General features: G+C 40.7%; 1 protein-coding gene across 4 annotated transcripts in view; it reads left to right on the forward strand.

Moving 5' to 3' along the window:
* Positions 1-607: 607 nt before the first annotated feature.
* LOC110529974 (anion exchange protein 2) overlaps positions 608-16804 on the forward strand; it is a 53904-nt gene continuing 37707 nt past the window's right edge. The window contains exons 1-4 of one of the 4 annotated variants that reach the window (XM_036985514.1): positions 608-740; positions 880-1002; positions 10325-10414; positions 12657-12828. In XM_036985514.1, the coding sequence (XP_036841409.1) occupies positions 12760-12828 (69 nt within the window). In that variant the 5' untranslated portion in view covers positions 608-740; positions 880-1002; positions 10325-10414; positions 12657-12759. Of the gene's footprint in view, positions 1003-10324; positions 10415-12656; positions 12829-16804 lie in introns of all 4 variants that reach the window. The other 3 variants (XM_036985513.1, XM_021612676.2, XM_021612678.2) reach the window with 3 other exon arrangements.

Raw genomic sequence — 16804 nt, forward strand, 5'->3', positions numbered from 1 at the left:
GTGTAAGGGCTATTTGACAAAGAAGGAGAGTGGTGGAGTGCTGCATCAGATGACCTGGCCTCCACAATCACCCTACCTCAACCCAATTGAGATGGTTTGGGATGAGTTGGACCGCAGAGTGAAGGAAAAGCAGCCAACAAGTGCTCAGCATATGTGGGAACACCTTCAAGACTGTTGGAAAAGCATTCCAGGTGAATCTGGTTGAGAGAATGCCAAGAGTGTGCAAAGCTGTCATCATAGCAAAGGGTGGCAACTTTGAAGAATCTAAAATATATTTAGATTTGTTTAACACTTTTTAGGTTACTACATGATTCCATGTGTTATTTCATAGTTTTGAAGTCTTCACTATTATTCTTCAATGTAGAAAATAGTACAAATAAAGAACAACCCTTGAATGAGTAGGTGTGTCCAAACCTTTGACTGGTACTGTATAACCTTGTCCGCATTTTCGAAACGTAGGTCATTGTCAGATTTTAAATAGCTGCTGTAGACAGTGTCTGAACGCAAATGTCTTTCGGCATGTGTCATGTTTCACACTGTGTTTAACACAGAGCGAGTCTGTGTGTGTGTGTGTGTGTGTGTGTGTGTGTGTCCCTTATTGTCGAGTCATCTCCTACGGTCACATGCTTGTCAGAGGGCTAGAGGAGAAAGACTAACCGATGGGGGCTTGAATTTGGGGGAGGGTTTGAAACATTAGTTGGTGCTCAATGGTTGCGAGTGTAGAGTGTGCATTTGCCAGGGTGAGTGTGTGCGTGTCGTGTGTTAAGGGGAGAGCCAAGACAGGAATACAGAACTAACCACAATCTCCCTCACTCTCTTTTGCGCTGCCTCTCTCTTCATCCCTTACACACACGCTCTCTCCCTCTCTCTCACAAACAGATGCACACACTCCCTCTTCTCGGTGTTCTCTCCCTCTCACTGCCTTTCTGAATTCAGTGGGATTTGACTCGGTCCCTACGATGTTTGCTGTTGATGGAAGCTCTCTGCAGTGAGTACGCTGAGGTAAGCTCTGTCACTCTCTCTCGCACACCTTGGTCACGTCGTCTGCTGCGAGCTCATAGACACACCGTTCAGACTTCACTCACTTTATACTCTGTCTTTTGAAGTGTTGTACGTTATACAGTAGCACTGTCTAGTGGGGATTCGCGCCAGTTATGCTCATTGTTATGCTGCGGTTGAGACTCCATGCTGTAGGCCTACCTACACTTACTGGGAGAGTTGCTGGGATAAGAGCATCCATTGTATAAAAGCATCCACTTAAATTATTTCAAAGTAGGTTTTGCCTCTTTTAGCTCCGCTCCCTTACTCTGCTGTCTTTCTCAAGTTTGGGTTTCGGTGTCCCTTGTGAAGAAGAAATATCCTCTCTCCTTTGTAAATGGAAGCCTCTAAGAAGCGGTTGTAATGTTATCATGTCACACAATGTAGCGCAACACAGAGGAGGTTTTGTTAGAGTTTTATCTTACCACTGTGTGTGTGTGTGTGTGTGAGGAAGGGGGGTTGTGGATTCCTATCTGTTGAGTGACGTGAGGCGGCAAGTGTTACTGACTTTTTTTTATGACTGTTTCCTGTTGGATGGTAAAACAGATTTATCTCAATGTTGTGCCTATGAGCACTAGCTGAGTAACTTGAGTCTGCGTCACTACTCACTCAGCAGGTCACTACCATACAACTGTGAACACACAACATAAGATGAAAAATCACGTTCTTTAGCAGCTTTCAATATGTCCCGATGTTTCCATGTAGGATTGCCGTGAGGCACTTCCTGTCTCTTTCTTTTCAATACATTTTCCCCCTCTCCCTTTATTTTTCTCTCATTCTTTGAGAAGAGAGGAATGATAAGGTCTTGAGTTAGAGATGGTATCTATCTCATGACAGCCACTATTTTGGAGAGATCAACGTTACCGCTTTGTGAAGCAAAGGGAAATCTTTATGAATTATAATGACCAGTTAACCTCTAGTAACTCCCCATCCCGGGTCCGGGAGCGTAATCATCGACTGACACTAATTAGCATAACGCAACGGACATAAATATTCCTAGACAATATTCCTATTCATGAAAATCACAAGTGAAATATATTGAGACACAGCTTAGCCTTTTGTTAATCACCCTGTCATCTCAGATTTTCAAAATATGCTTTACAGCCAAAGCTAGACAAGCATTTGTGTAAGTTTATCGATAGCCTAGCATAGCATTTTGTCCAGCTAGCAGCAGGTAACTTGGTCACGGAAATCAGAAAAGCAATCAAATTAAATTGTTTACCTTTAATGAGCTTCGGATGTTTTCACTCACGAGACTCCCAGTTAGATAGCCAATGTTCCTTTTTTCCCAAAATATTATTTTTGTAGGCGAAATAGCTTCGTTTGTTCCTCACGTTTGGCTGAGAAATCGCCCGGAAATTGCAGTCACGAAAACGCCAAAAAATATTGACAGAAACATGGCAAACGTTGTTTATAATCAATCCTCAAGGTGTTTTTCAAATATCTATTCGATAATATATCCACCGGGACAATTGGTTTTCAGTAGGACCGATTGGAATAATGGCTACCTCTGTATTTTACGCGAGAATCACTCTGAGAGCCATCAGGTGACCACTTGCGCAATGTAGCAGCTTAAGGGTATTCTTCAACATAAATGCGCAAAACTACGTCACAATGCTGTAGACACTGTCTACAGCATTGTGGTTGATAGCCCATTCACTGCTCAATAGGGACGCATTGGAACGCAGAGCTTTCAAAAGATGAGTCACTTCCGGATTGGATTTTTCTCAGGCTTTCGCCTGCAATATCAGTTCTGTTACTCACAGACAATATTTTTACAGTTTTGGAAACTTTAGATGTTTTCTATCCTAAGCTGTCAATTATATGCATATTCTAGCATCTAGAATATTTTCCTATGGGAACGTTATTTTTCCAAAAATGAAAATACTGCCCCCTAGTCACAAAAGGATTTATTAACGGATCATAATTATTAGCTTATTTTCATTTTCTCTTATTTTACAAAGTTAATCTTGCCGTTATAGAATATGCTTAAACTTAGATATTTGTGTGTGACCTAGGCCCGTATTCCCAAAGCGTATTAGAGTAGGAGTGCTGATCTAGGATCAGGTCCCCCGTTCATTTAATTATGATCTAAAAAGCCAACTTCTACTCTGAGACACTTTAAGAATACAGGCCTAAGTCACACAAACCAAAAATCGAATTTTAAAGCATATTCTATAAAGGCAAGATTAACTTAATACGGGCCCTGATGAAGATCCATCTTGGATAGAAACGTTGTTGCAAAATTGGTGGTAGAGGAATAGCCCATGGGTCTTTATGTGCCTCTACTTTATCATGACAATTTGTTTACCTTGGCATGTCTAGTGTCTTGCTGCTCTAGTGGGTCCCTAATACTCAAAAAGAACACTGCATTGCATAACCATAATAATACAACCTTGGTGCTGCTAGTTAGCCACTTTGCCAGCAGGCAATAATTTACTTCTCCAGCCACTGTTCAGTACTGGACGTATGCAGCTGGTGCAGTCACTGGCTGTTCAAGTGGCATAAGTGGCTCAGGATGATTCTGCATTCTTTCCATCACTGAGTGCTTAGCCAAGCTGAAAGTCAACGGAGGGGCATAGGAACTACAGCACTGTACGTGTGTGTTCGCACCTGCTTTTGTTTTTGGCCAAGGCATGGCATGTTCACACCGATTATGTGTCCCAAATGGCGTCCTATTCCCTATATAATGCACTACTTTTGACCAGAGCCCTGTGAGCCCTCATCAAAAGTAGTGCACTATATAGGGAATAGGATGCCATTTGGTGCGCTGTCCAAGTAAATCTAGAGGGCATGCCAGGCCGGTCAGCTAGCTCTGATCAACTTTGACCAAACTAGGCATCGTCAATTACCCAAGATGGTGGGAATGACGTGTACTGCAGACCTTATTAGGTCATGACCTCTATTCCACATGCACTAGTGGTTGCAGACGCTATTGAAAACTCTATTTTGACAGGACAGGGATGGGAAATGGTGTAGACCAGGGAAACACTTTGAATGAACGAAATTAAAGCCCCAAGATACTTTCTGAGACTGGTTCTTATCTGCAACCATCAAAGCAGTTATGCTTTTCAATCCATTGAAGGAAATGTTGCGTGCTCACAATCCGATAGTCTGCCCCAGAGTGCGTGAATATCAGATGTGGTTTGTTGCTGAGTCACTGTCCTCTGTTACCTTGAGTCATACCGGTAAACGAGAGGAGCTGGGGAGACGAGAGCAAAAAACAATTATTTAGCAGTTTTCCATTTCCACTTCTCTGATGTAGCCTACTCAGGTGTCATACATACTGAAATATATATGGTAGTTGAATATATAAGCTGATGTTCAAAAATAAGAAGGGGGTTTGCACACAACAGTTTTGACAATTTTTGTGTTCGAATCACCCTTACATTTTTTACTCCATTATTAATTGGTTGTATTCACCAACTAGACTACTTGCTTTTTCTAAGTTTAAGGACAATTCCACAATAATGGAATTACGCTTCGACTCAGATTTGTATGCCAAACAAAAACCATTGATTTCAAATTTTATCAACCTGTACAACTCTATGAACAATATACACAACATTTCACAAAAACAGATTTACTGGAAGAACTGTGCAGATGCGACCACGTTTAAATATCTTATTAAGATTCAATGATGTCAGCAGAAAGAATGGGGTGTCAGCTATGACATAACACCTTGAGTTTGAAAAACAATATTTTGGTTATTGAACAACAGTAGGTGAAGTGGATTTATGTCTGGTAATGGATTGCATCATGGGTCCCTGAGCTGCACTTTAGAGAAATGCATAATTATGGATATTAATATCATTCTCTTCATGGTGATCCTCATATCATGAATAGGTATACAAAGGTAAAAATATGCAATATCCCTCTTTTGCATATTTGGGTATTATTCTATTATATTATTGTAATGAGCTCCGCCCCCAAACAAAACCACATTTGGTTTGTCCAGACCAGACCAAATCTGAAACAATCAGACGTCCCTTGTTTCATAAGTTTTGACATCACATTACAGCACAGTAGAGTTTAGAACAATACAGTACAGCGCAGAAAAGTAGTTATGTTCAGTACAGATGCATAAAACACCTTTCAGTGTTTCACTTAAGGGTTTACCATGAGGACTAATTTTTCCTTACCTAAGGGAATTGTTTAAGGGTGTGGCATATAGAGCCCATCTAACATTTCCTTAGATAAGAGCAGAATTGAAAGGTTTTAAGGTAGTTTGTAGGCATGTACTGCAGAAAGAGTCTGGTTAACATGGAGATGACCTGATTCACTGACTGAATCACATTTATTTTGGGAGATCACAAAATAGAACTTCTACATTCAAAACAGGAGAAACAAATTGATTCAGAAGATCACAAATCACGTTTCTTTTAGTTACTTTTTTCTGAACTTGTTTTTATTACTTTCTAGCACTAGCATGCTAACTTACAGAGTAGGTAGCTAGCCAGCTAGCTTTATAGCCATGGATTGTGCACCTTCCAATGTTTAGCTAAGTAGCTAGCTAACTGGTGGATGTTTTCCTTTTGAAACCAGGGCAGAGGAAAACAACATTCACCTCCACAAATGCTGTTTACATTGATATCCATACTGAATGAAGCACTTAAGGGACCTCATGGGCACCCTTAACTTTTTCATTTAATTTAAGTGGGAACTTCGCCAAAAAGTTTTTTTTGTGCAGCTGACTTAAAGTGAAGGAAACTTTAATGGAAAAGATAAGGGGAAAATGTACTTAAGATGCTTTATGCAACCGGGCACCGTACAATAAAGTACATTATACAGTACTCTACTCTAGTGTGCTGTACTGTACTGAACTCTACTGTGCTCTACTGTACTGTGCTCTCCAAACTTGTGAAACATAAACATCTATGATTGGTTCAGATTTGGTCCGGCCAGGGCGGCGTGACCAAATTTCAACTACTTTTCAACGTCCATGGACAATCGGTGTTCAGTGTGTGAGGATGCTTGTTACACTAAATGGAAAGAGGGTAGGTGGTATGTGTCATGGTAGGTGTCAGTAAGAGCCAGGAGAGGTGGGATTAACTGGAGAGGAAAGAGAGAGGGAGCAGCTGAGAGAGCGAGAAAGGGAGAGTGAGAGGGAGGGGTTTTCCAGACTGTTTTAACAGCCTTGCTTTGACCACCAGATGACATAAAGAGAAAAGAAAGTTATGAGCTGAACATAATAGAATGCCAGTGGAAGGGAGGACACTAACAGGTGGCCCAACTGTGGTTTGTGACTGCTATGATTTCCCATTGTAGCCATTTCAATTGCAGTAATCCTGTTAGATTCTTCTATAATTCTGTTACCAATTAGGTAACAGGATTACGAGTTATAATCATGTAATAATTCATAAAGAAACTTGATATCAGTCAAACCACTAACTTAGGTCTACTTGTTACTTCTGTGAACTTTAATTATCCTCCCTCATGAGGGAGAGAAATTAGAAAATATCTTACAGATATGTGGGGTTTTGGTAACGGAATTACAAGGCAATGTTTCTTAAACGTGCAGAAGGCAAATCATTTATCCAAAACAAAATCTAATTGTTGTTGATATTAGTTGGCAGGAGTCTTAACTTCAACATTATTATTTTTTGATATATTTCTAATACCTTTTAAGACTATTTCAAAGCCTGAAAAATGCATATATGCCTTAATTTCTCAAAAATATAGCCAGACTCTTAGCTTTCATTTGACACCCAATTTGACATGCTACTATGAACTCTACGATGGTGCTCATGGATCCTTTTAGATGGAAATGCCCTTAAGTGCAACGTTACCTGCTTTCTTCAAGCTGATATACAGTACCAGTCAGAAGTTTGGTCACATCTACTCATTCAAGGGTTTTTCTTAATTTGTACTATTTTCTACACTGTAAAATAATAGTGAAGACATCAAAACCATGAAATAACACATATGGAATCATGTAGTAACCAAAAAAGTGTTAAACAAATCCAAATATATTTTATATTTGAGATTCTACAAAGTAGCCACCCTTTGCCTTGATGACAGCTTTGCACAATTGGCATTCTCTCAACCAGCTTCACCTGGAATGTATTGAAGGAGTTCCCACATATGCTGAGCACTTGTTGGCTGCTTTTCCTTCACTCTGCCATCCAACTCATCCCAAACCATCTCAATTGGGTTGAGGTCGGGTGATTGTGGAGGCCAGGTCATCTGATGCAGCACTCCATCATCACCCTCCTTCTTGGTCACTGGTGTGTTTTGGGTCATTGTCCTATTGAAAAACAAATGATAGTCCCACTAAGCACAAACCAGATGGGATGGCGTATTGCTGCAGAATGCTGTGGTAGTCATGCTGGTTAAGTGTGTCTTGAATTCTAAATAAATCACGGACAACGTCACCAGCAAAGCAGCCCCACGCCATCACACCTCCTCCTCCATGCTTCACGGTGGGAACAACACATGCAGAGATCATCCGTTCAACTACTCTGCGTCTCCCAAAGACACGGCGGTTGGAACCAAAAATCTCAACTTTGGACTCATCAGACCAAAGGATAGATTGCCACCGGTCTAATGTCCATTGCTTGAGTTTCTTGGGCCAAACAAGTCTCTTCTTATTATTGGCATCCTTTAGTAGTGGTTTCTTTGCAGAAATTGGACCATGAAGGCCCGATTCATGCAGTCTCCTCTTAACAGTTGATGTTGAGATGTTACTTGGACTCTGAAGCATTTATTTGGGCTGCGATTTCTGAGGCTGGTAACTCTAATGAACTTATCCCCTGCTGTAGAGGTAACTCTGGGTCCTCCTTTCCTGTGGCAGTCCTCATGAGAGCCAGTTTCATCATAGAGCTTGATGATTTTTGCCACTGCAGTTGAAGAAATGTTCAAAGTTCTTGAAATGTTCCTCATTAACTGACCTTCATGCTTTAAAGTAATGATGGATTGTCATTTATCTTTGGTTATCTGAGCTGTTCCTGCCATAATATGGACTTGGTCTTTAACCAAATAGGGCTATATTCTGTATACCACCCCTACCTTGTCACAACACAACTGATTGGCTCAAACGCATTAAGAACTAAATAACTTCCACAAATTCACTTTTAACAAGGCACACCTGTTAATTGAAATGATTTCCAGGTGACTACCTCATGGAGCTGGTTGAGAGAATGCCAAGCGTGTGCAAAGCTGTCATCAAGGCACAGGGTGGCTACTTTGAAGAATCTCAAATATAAAATATATGTTTCACACTTTTTTTGATAACACATATGGAATCATATAGTAATTTCATAGTTTTGAAGTCTTCATTGTTTATTGTAAAATGTAGAAAATAGTAAAAAAAAAAAAAAGAAAAACACTTGAATGTGTAACTGTCTCCAAACTTTTGACTGGTACTGTATGGCAGGGCAGGGCAGATTGGCCCTGGACATGGCAGATTGACCCGCATGCATCGCGCTAATCCGCTTGGTGGGAATTGTAACCTGGCTCATATAATGAGTGTTGCTACACTGCTCCATTCGAACACAATGGCCTCAGGGTTGCCATCCCACTTCTGACACCAAGGTAGCTCATTTAGGGGGTAGTCCCAACCAGGACGCAAACCCGGGTGCAGCGACTGTCCAGCCAACACCTTTACAACAAGAGGTCTGAAACCTCTTGAGGTCGCTAGGTGTTGAGTTAAGGTCGCTACATCACCCCCCACGCTTCTCTATACCAAGTCCCTCACATGTGCACGCCTCTCCGATGGCCTCACGGGCACCATCACACTTCTGACACCAACGTAGCAAATGGCAGGACAGGGATGCAAACCCAGGTTGCTGGCTTGAAAGGCAAACACATAGCACAAATAGGGTTAACCCACTTTGTAGGATTTGCAACGTGGCTCATATTTATTTATTTATTTTTATTTCACCTTTATTTAACCAGGTAGGCAAGTTGAGAACAAGTTCTCATTTACAATTGCGACCTGGCCAAGATAAAGCACAGCAGGTCAACACAGTGTTACACATGGAGTAAAACAAACATACAGTCAATAATACAGTAGAAAAATAAGTCTATATACAATGTGAGCAAATGAGGTGAGAAGGGAGGTTAAAGGCAAAAAAATGCCATGGTGGCAAAGTAAATACAATATAGCAAGTAAAACACTGAAATGGTAGATTTGCAGTGGAAGAAAATAGCGAAGATCACTACAGTATGTACTTTGAAGAGAGTGAAGTAAGGAAGTAAATGAACAGTAAGGAAAAAAACATAGTGCACTCATAGCTATGACCTGAAAGAAGAAGGTCCGTCCTCTTGTGTTTCATGCCCTAAGGTCTACAGTAGAGTAGCTCCTGGCCTACCACATATCTACCCGTAACTTTCCCAAAACCGTATGGTTCGTTTTGGACCGTTCTAAAACTTTTATCGAGTCTGAACAAAAAATATTAGTTAAGGTCTTCGATCCATACGCTCACGAGTCCCACGTTAACAATCACACTAATCTTTTCACGCAAACATTTTTAACCCTGCAAACCCTAGTGGGTTTCCGAACGCTGACCGTGTAGCCTTTTAATAATCGTCCCACCACCGGCAGGTCCACCACAGATTTACTTTAACATATCACCGACCACTAAAACAACGACAACAAAGGCAAGAGTAGGTACGGCACCATAATCTCCCATATGCCTTTTGCCTTTCTCATTGTTGGCTGGCGAGTCATTGGTGCTGTTTTTCCACTAAGCGCTTTGACATGATTAAGCCCTTTGAATCGATGAGGGGTGTGGTGCTGGGGAAGAGGGTCGTCACCAAAGAGAACCATGGTCCCTTTGTGTCAACGTCTGCTCTCTAGGGTTTATACAGTCAAAAATGGAAGTCAGAGATTTCACTTCAGTAAATGCTGACGTGTAGAATGGTAATTTGTGTAGTTTTAGGCTTAGTGCATTTTTTATGACCTCACGATCCTGTCTAAAATAACAGCTATTTTCAGTGGATTTGGAAAAGGTGTAAATAATCCCTGCTGTGCGGATGATAAATTAGAAGCTTTGTGTAGTGATATGGAATGCTAATAAGGCATTTCCTGCTGGAACTACTTGTGTTTCTTCTGTTTTTGTCCTAGGAGAAGTATTGATTTGATATCAGGGAGAGATGGGTCATGATTGAGTCATCAGATGGATCTCTTCCACTTTAATGAAATGAAGGTTGAACTGAAAGAACCAATAGCGTAATCAGAGACACACACACACAGCTACTGCTTCTATATATGGAAGTAATATTGAGATTTATGAGGTCCCCTAATTGCTCTCTTACATGTGCCCTATGTATATCTGTTTGTCAGTCTGTGTGTGTCTGCCTGCTTTCAGCTTCACAAGTTTCACCATAAGATGGACCACCAAAGACGAAACCATACCTCAAGCAACATTTTGTAGTGAGTGATGACAAAATCTCAACATAAATCTCTAATGAACTCCCTTGTGACCTCACATGATTCAGCACTATCTGTACTGTAGAGCCACAATTCCCACCCCCACTCAAATATAATAATATGATTGTCACATATTATACATATGCGTAATATATGAGTATCGTATCATTCCCAACCACACCAAGCACAAAAAAGGGTTCTGCTGCTGTCCCCATAGGAGTACCCTTTTTGGTTCCAGGTAGAACCCTTTTTGGTTCCAGGTAGAACTCTTTTGGGATCCATTTAGAACCCTCTGTGGAAATGGTTCTTCTACATGTAACCTAAAAGGGTTCTACCTGGAACCTAAAGGAGTGATTCAAAGGGTTCTCATATGAGGACAGTCAAATAAATCTTTTTGGTTCTTTTTTTCCCCCTAAGAGTTCATGACGTGTCATAGGATACCTCTAATGAACATCCTCCATCCCATTCCTCCTCCTCAGTTTATGGCTGGAAATCAGAGGGAGGGTGTTGGGTGTTTTCCGAAGGCGGTGACATTGCAGCAGTGACCTTGTTGATGTAAACCACACTGACAGTCTCTTCCTGCAGTGGCGAGACTGGGGATGTATTCCTTATCACTCATAGGGAGAGTAGTGTCCTCTCAGTTCAGTGCATGCAACAGATGGGGGATGAGGAGAGGAAGCACCCTGTAGACTATTGAGGTGCATCAATGGAAATCAGAGGGAGATATGGGTCCCATTTTGATTATACGAAAGTGAGAGAAAATGAAACTTCTTTATTTAATATGCCTCTTTATGTAAATGTATACATTAGAAATGCATATCCTTATTTTCAAATGTTAAACAAGACCAACATACTGTCAATACGTAGTCATGTTTTACATATAATCACAAAAATGATAGGGAAAATGCTGAGCATGTCAATTCACTCACTGAAATTGTTTGGGCTAGTGATTAGGGGGATTTCCAAGTGGACTCGGCCTACACAATATGGCAACTAGAGCCCATCCGATATGTTTCTTTGTGTAATTTCCCACACTGAATTCTCCGAAATTGCCATCCAAAAGAGTCCAATTGTCCAATAACTATGCTTCAAATGTTGATTTCATACATTGTGAAAATGACATGAGAATGGCCACAAGTGTTCAGATGAACCCTTTTTTAAAAATTCTATTTATAGAATATCAGTTATCGGTTGAATTGATAATATAGGTGAACTGATATATTGGTCGGGTTCTAATGGCAACCCCACTATCTGACCACAGCCAGAACACAATCTGGCAACCCTGATCCTCAAACCCTGCATTCAGATGTTCTGATGTCATTGAAGGGAATACTTCAAGATATTCTCTAAATATGTTATCTAACTACCAGGTAACAATCTGGCAACCCTGACCCTTACCCTCAACCCTGACCTTCACTGCTTCTTAAAAAGAATACAGACTCATAATAACTGTAAATGTTATTCTCTGTAGACAAACACTATCGACTATCAGAGAAGCTCTCAGCTGTTTATGGGTGTTTATGTATGAATGTTATCGGCTTTCCGCATGAACACTGTTAGCCCACTGAGCTAAGTCTTATGCATTAGCTCGGAGATGTAATTTAAGTCTTCAGGTCTCAGGCAAGGTTACTTATCACGCAAACCAGGTGACCACTAATAGACCTTGGTAACACTAGCTGTGTTACAAGACACTGCCTCATAAGCTGAGTTGATTTGCTTGCTTGGAAAAAAGCGTATAAAAAAAGGGGGTTTTCCACCCTAAATTGGATGTTGTGGTCTTGCCAAGGTGGGTACATCATAATCTCCTCTGAACCCTGAATTCTTAGCAGTGTTTTCATGATGAAGCTATCACCCATGTTTTCATAAAAAAAGACTTCACTTTTAGCTAAACTCAGAGCTACAGTAGAGAAATTGATTGCTTTTGTTATTTGCCGCTGTGTTGGCCCCATTCAGAATCACAATACTGTAAGCTTGTTCACTTACAAGGGTTTGTCCATATGGTTAGGGCCAGGACTTTTTCCAGACCCTGAATCTTACCCTACTTTTTCCTGGTCTGGTGATGTGGCCCTAAATGTCATGACAATGGCGTTGCCTATGTCGTTATTATGGACGTATAATCATCATGTAGGACGTACAATGAAATCACTAACCAAAAGATAATTTGGGTGATTGACGTAACATTTGACCCAATTTACCAATAGTCACTTGACTAAGACCAACAATACCATTCCTGTCCTTTTCGCAGGTTATGCTACCCAAAAGTCCTCCGTTGAGTAAGAAAGAGAGTGAAAAGGGCTAAGGACTGCTTCGCAACATACTGCCCTGACCTTGTGATCCGCAACGGAGCCATGAGCAACCCTAAAGATGCCAGCGACACCCATGTCACCGCCAACACTATGGCCACAGCCACCTCAGCTGTGAGTTTAAACCTTACATCTATTTACTGTACATGAGTTATTCTAAACACAGGTTCTATACACACAAAATTAGATATTTATTGCTGTATTTATTTTTGAAAACATTTTTAAAACGTATTAGTCAGGTAATGCTTATATCCGTGGTTCTGTGGTTGCCATGGTGCTGTGAAGAAGCCTACCCACATAAAAAAATACCATTGTGTGTACTATGGTAGGAATACTATAGTATTCACTGTAATGGTTTTACAGACTTTACTGTAGTAAACAGACTTTAGTGCTGTAGTGTTTTGCAGACTGAAGTCCGACAAAAAACGTCAGTGAATACTGTTGTATTTATTATATAAATATTGTAGTAAATTTGTTTTTAGTAGTATACTGTAGTATTTACTGTAGGTATTTTGTGTACATTACTGTAGTATTTTTAATAAAGTGTTTTGTTTTATTATCTTTAATATAGAAGTGTGAAGCTTTCTCCTTGAGGAAACCTAGTAGAGAAATACTAGCAGATCAAGCAAATATTCCATAACGTGTAGGTAGGTAGGACTGGGTTCTGAACAGAGAGTTCAGGGCTTCTTCTCTTTTTTATAATCACAGGGAACACAATATGGTCTATACTTGACATGTAGGTTTCTCACTTTACGGTCGGCACAAATTGGGATGTGGAGGATGGGAATGGGCAGGGTATATACTAATTACATTTCTATTTACTATAGTAAAAAAAAATGTCTTTGCTGACATTTACTAGTGTTTCTTTTGTGAATAATAATGTAGAATTTACTATAGTATACTACAAAATTCTATACTAAGTACTGAACATGATTGAGGGATACTACAGTATGTAGTATTGTATACTACAGAAGTCTATAGTAAGTACTGTGATATTCTATAGTAAACTGTAGTATTTCTTTGTGGGATATATCATTAAATAATATCCCGATATGTAATTGTATCTGTAAATACTGTACATATAATTTAAGTGCTTTTTTTGTTGCATTTAAAAACAATGTACAAAAACTTGTGAGTTGATCTATAATATCTTGTGGTGACCTATGTAGTTGCAGAACTGACAATGACAAGTTTACTTGGCTTGGTTAGCTATGGCTTGGCTAGCTATGGCTTGGTTAGGTATAGCTAGCTATCTAGCTGGCATATGTAATTTGAATGATGCATCAATACAGAACCAGCTTTTTGTTCCACCTGCCCTGGCTTCTGGAAGGATTTGTACTGCGGTGTGAGGCGACGACAGAGGCTCGCCTCGTAGAAGACTGTTCCTGATTACGAGGCCAAACTGGGGTGGTCTCTTGGGCGATGGTGCCAAAGCGTCATCCAGGTTGGTGCTACACATTCGGTGGTGGATGTTCCAGCCTACCTACATAGAAGGAGTAGCTGTGAACTTCCGAGAGAGATGCCTGATGGAGAGCTCCGGGCCTGCCTGTCTGACGTTTCTCCTTCCCTGGCTGTACCATCAATGCCAACTCCACTCAAGCTACTCCTTTACTGAACTGCTCCCATGAACTGCCAGCCCCCTGAATTTGTTTTTATTTTGAGATTTTGTATGAAAAGCCCTATATAAAATACATCTTATTATTATTATTATTATTATTATTATTATATTGCACCAGAGGAAGCTGTAAAGCCAATTTAAAACTCTTCCAACATATTTCAGGTAAACATATACTGTATACTACTCACACACTTTGTTAATATTTCATATTTGAAATATTTATTTGACTTCCTTACCTCACTAAATTTGTGAAGAAGTTGCAATTTAGGGAGAACCATGGACAGTAGTGGTTGTTTTGATTAACCTTCTATTACAGATACATGTTTAAATGGTATTTGCACACCAAATTAATAAAATAGTAAAAATAATTTTTAACAAGATTTTCCAAATCTTTAAATTGAACTTCGAGAAATATAATCTATATTGTTCAGTCATTAATTATGTCATTAGATGTTTAAATGATCACTTATCTTTATTTTGGCGTTTCGGTGTGAAGTGTCAATCATAGATATAATTGGAGGACTCCAGATGGATATAACTAATTTTAATATAGACATTGCCATTGAGGGCTTCTCCAACTGGGTTGGGATTCCTATGTGTTGGGAGTGAATAGCCAATGATCAGAAAGCATTGTCTTATTCAAATTGGTTTGTATTGGTTTGTAAACCAAAGACTAAGGTAATATCTAGGAGCCAAGACCAATATTTATACCAGGACATTGGACCCAAGATCCAGACTCAAACCCAGTGAGTTGAGACCATGACAAGTTAATGCCCGAATATATGTGGTCTTGAGTGGTCTCAAGACCAAGACCACTAGATTAAGAGTCCATAGATCCTTTCTTCAATTGTAAGAAACTCATGTAGAGAACTTGAGTAGAGTAGAGCACAGTACAGTAGGGTACAGTACAGCAGGGCACAGTAGAGTATAGTATAGTAGAGTTCAGTATGGCACATCATACATGTCTATGTTTTGGCCAGATAGACAGAACTAAAATATAAACGGAACATGTAACAATTCTTAAGATTTTAGATTTAGTTACAGTTTTATATAAGGAAATCAGTCAATTGAAATACATTAATTAGGCCCTAATTGGTGGATTTCACATGACTGGGAAGACAGATATGCATCTGTTGATCACAGATACCCTAAATTGAGGTGATGGTGGCGGATGAATGGCACAACAGTATCTCATCACGGTATCGCTGTGCATTCAAATTGCTATCGATAAAATGCAATTGTGTTTGATGTTCGCAGCTTATGCCTGCCCATACCATAACTCCGCTGCCACAATGGGGCATCTGTTCACAATGTTGACATCAGCAAATAGCTTGCCCAGACGACACCATCTGCCATCTGCCCGCTACAGTTGAAACCGGGATTCATCCGTGAAGAGCACACTTCTCTAGCGTGCCAGTGGCCATCAAAGGTGAGCATTTGCCCACTGAAGTCACTCACAACAGTCAGGTCAAGACCTTGGTGAAGACGATGAGCACGCAGATGGGCTTCCCTGAGACGGTTTCTGACAGTTTGTGCAGAAGTTCTTCAGTTGTGCAAACCCACAGTTTCATCAGCTGTCCGGGTGGCTGGTCTCAGATGATCCCGCAGGAGAAGAAGCAAGATGTGGAGGCCCTGGGCTGGCGTATTTACACGTGGTCTGCAGTTGTGAGGCCAGTTGAACGTACTGCCAAATTCTCTAAAACAATGTTGGAGGTGGCTTATGGTAGAGAAATTAACATTCAATTCTCTGGCAACTCTGGTGGACATTCCTGCAGTCAGCATGCCAATTCCATGCTCCCTCAACTTGAGACTTGCCTAGTTAAATAAAGATTAAATAAAGGTGAAAAAAAAAAAAGAATCTGTGTCCAAAAATACAGATTTCCGATTGTTATGAAAACTTGAAATCGGCCCTAATTAATCGACCATTCCGATTAATCGTTCGACCTCTACTAGAAACGCACAATCCCTCCATCAATGCTCAGACTGTCCGCAATAGGCTGAGAGAGGCTGGACTGAGGGCTTGTAGGCTTGTTGTAAGGCAGGTCCTCACCAGACATCACCGGCAACAATGGGCACAAACCCACCGTCGCTGGACCAGACAGGACTGGCAAAAAGTGCTCTCCCCTGACAAGTCGCGGTTTTGTCTCACCAGGGGTGATGGTCGGATTCGCATTTATCGTCGAAGGAATGAGTTACGCCTGTACTCTGGAGCGGGATCGAGGTGGAGGGTCCGTCATGGTCTGGGGCGGTGTGTCACATCATCATCGGACTGAGCTTGTTGTCATTGCAGGCAATCTCAAAGCTGTGCGATACAGGGAAGACATCTTCCTCCCTCATGTGGTACCCTTCCTTCAGGCTCATCCTGACATGACCCTCCAACATGACAACGCCACCAGCCATACTGCTTGTTCTGTATGTGATTCCCTGCAAGACAGGAATGTCAGTGTTCTGCCATGGCCAGCAAAGAGCCCG

This window comes from Oncorhynchus mykiss, chromosome 8 (assembly GCF_013265735.2).
Source record: "Oncorhynchus mykiss isolate Arlee chromosome 8, USDA_OmykA_1.1, whole genome shotgun sequence".
Taxonomy (NCBI): Eukaryota; Metazoa; Chordata; class Actinopteri; order Salmoniformes; family Salmonidae; genus Oncorhynchus; species Oncorhynchus mykiss.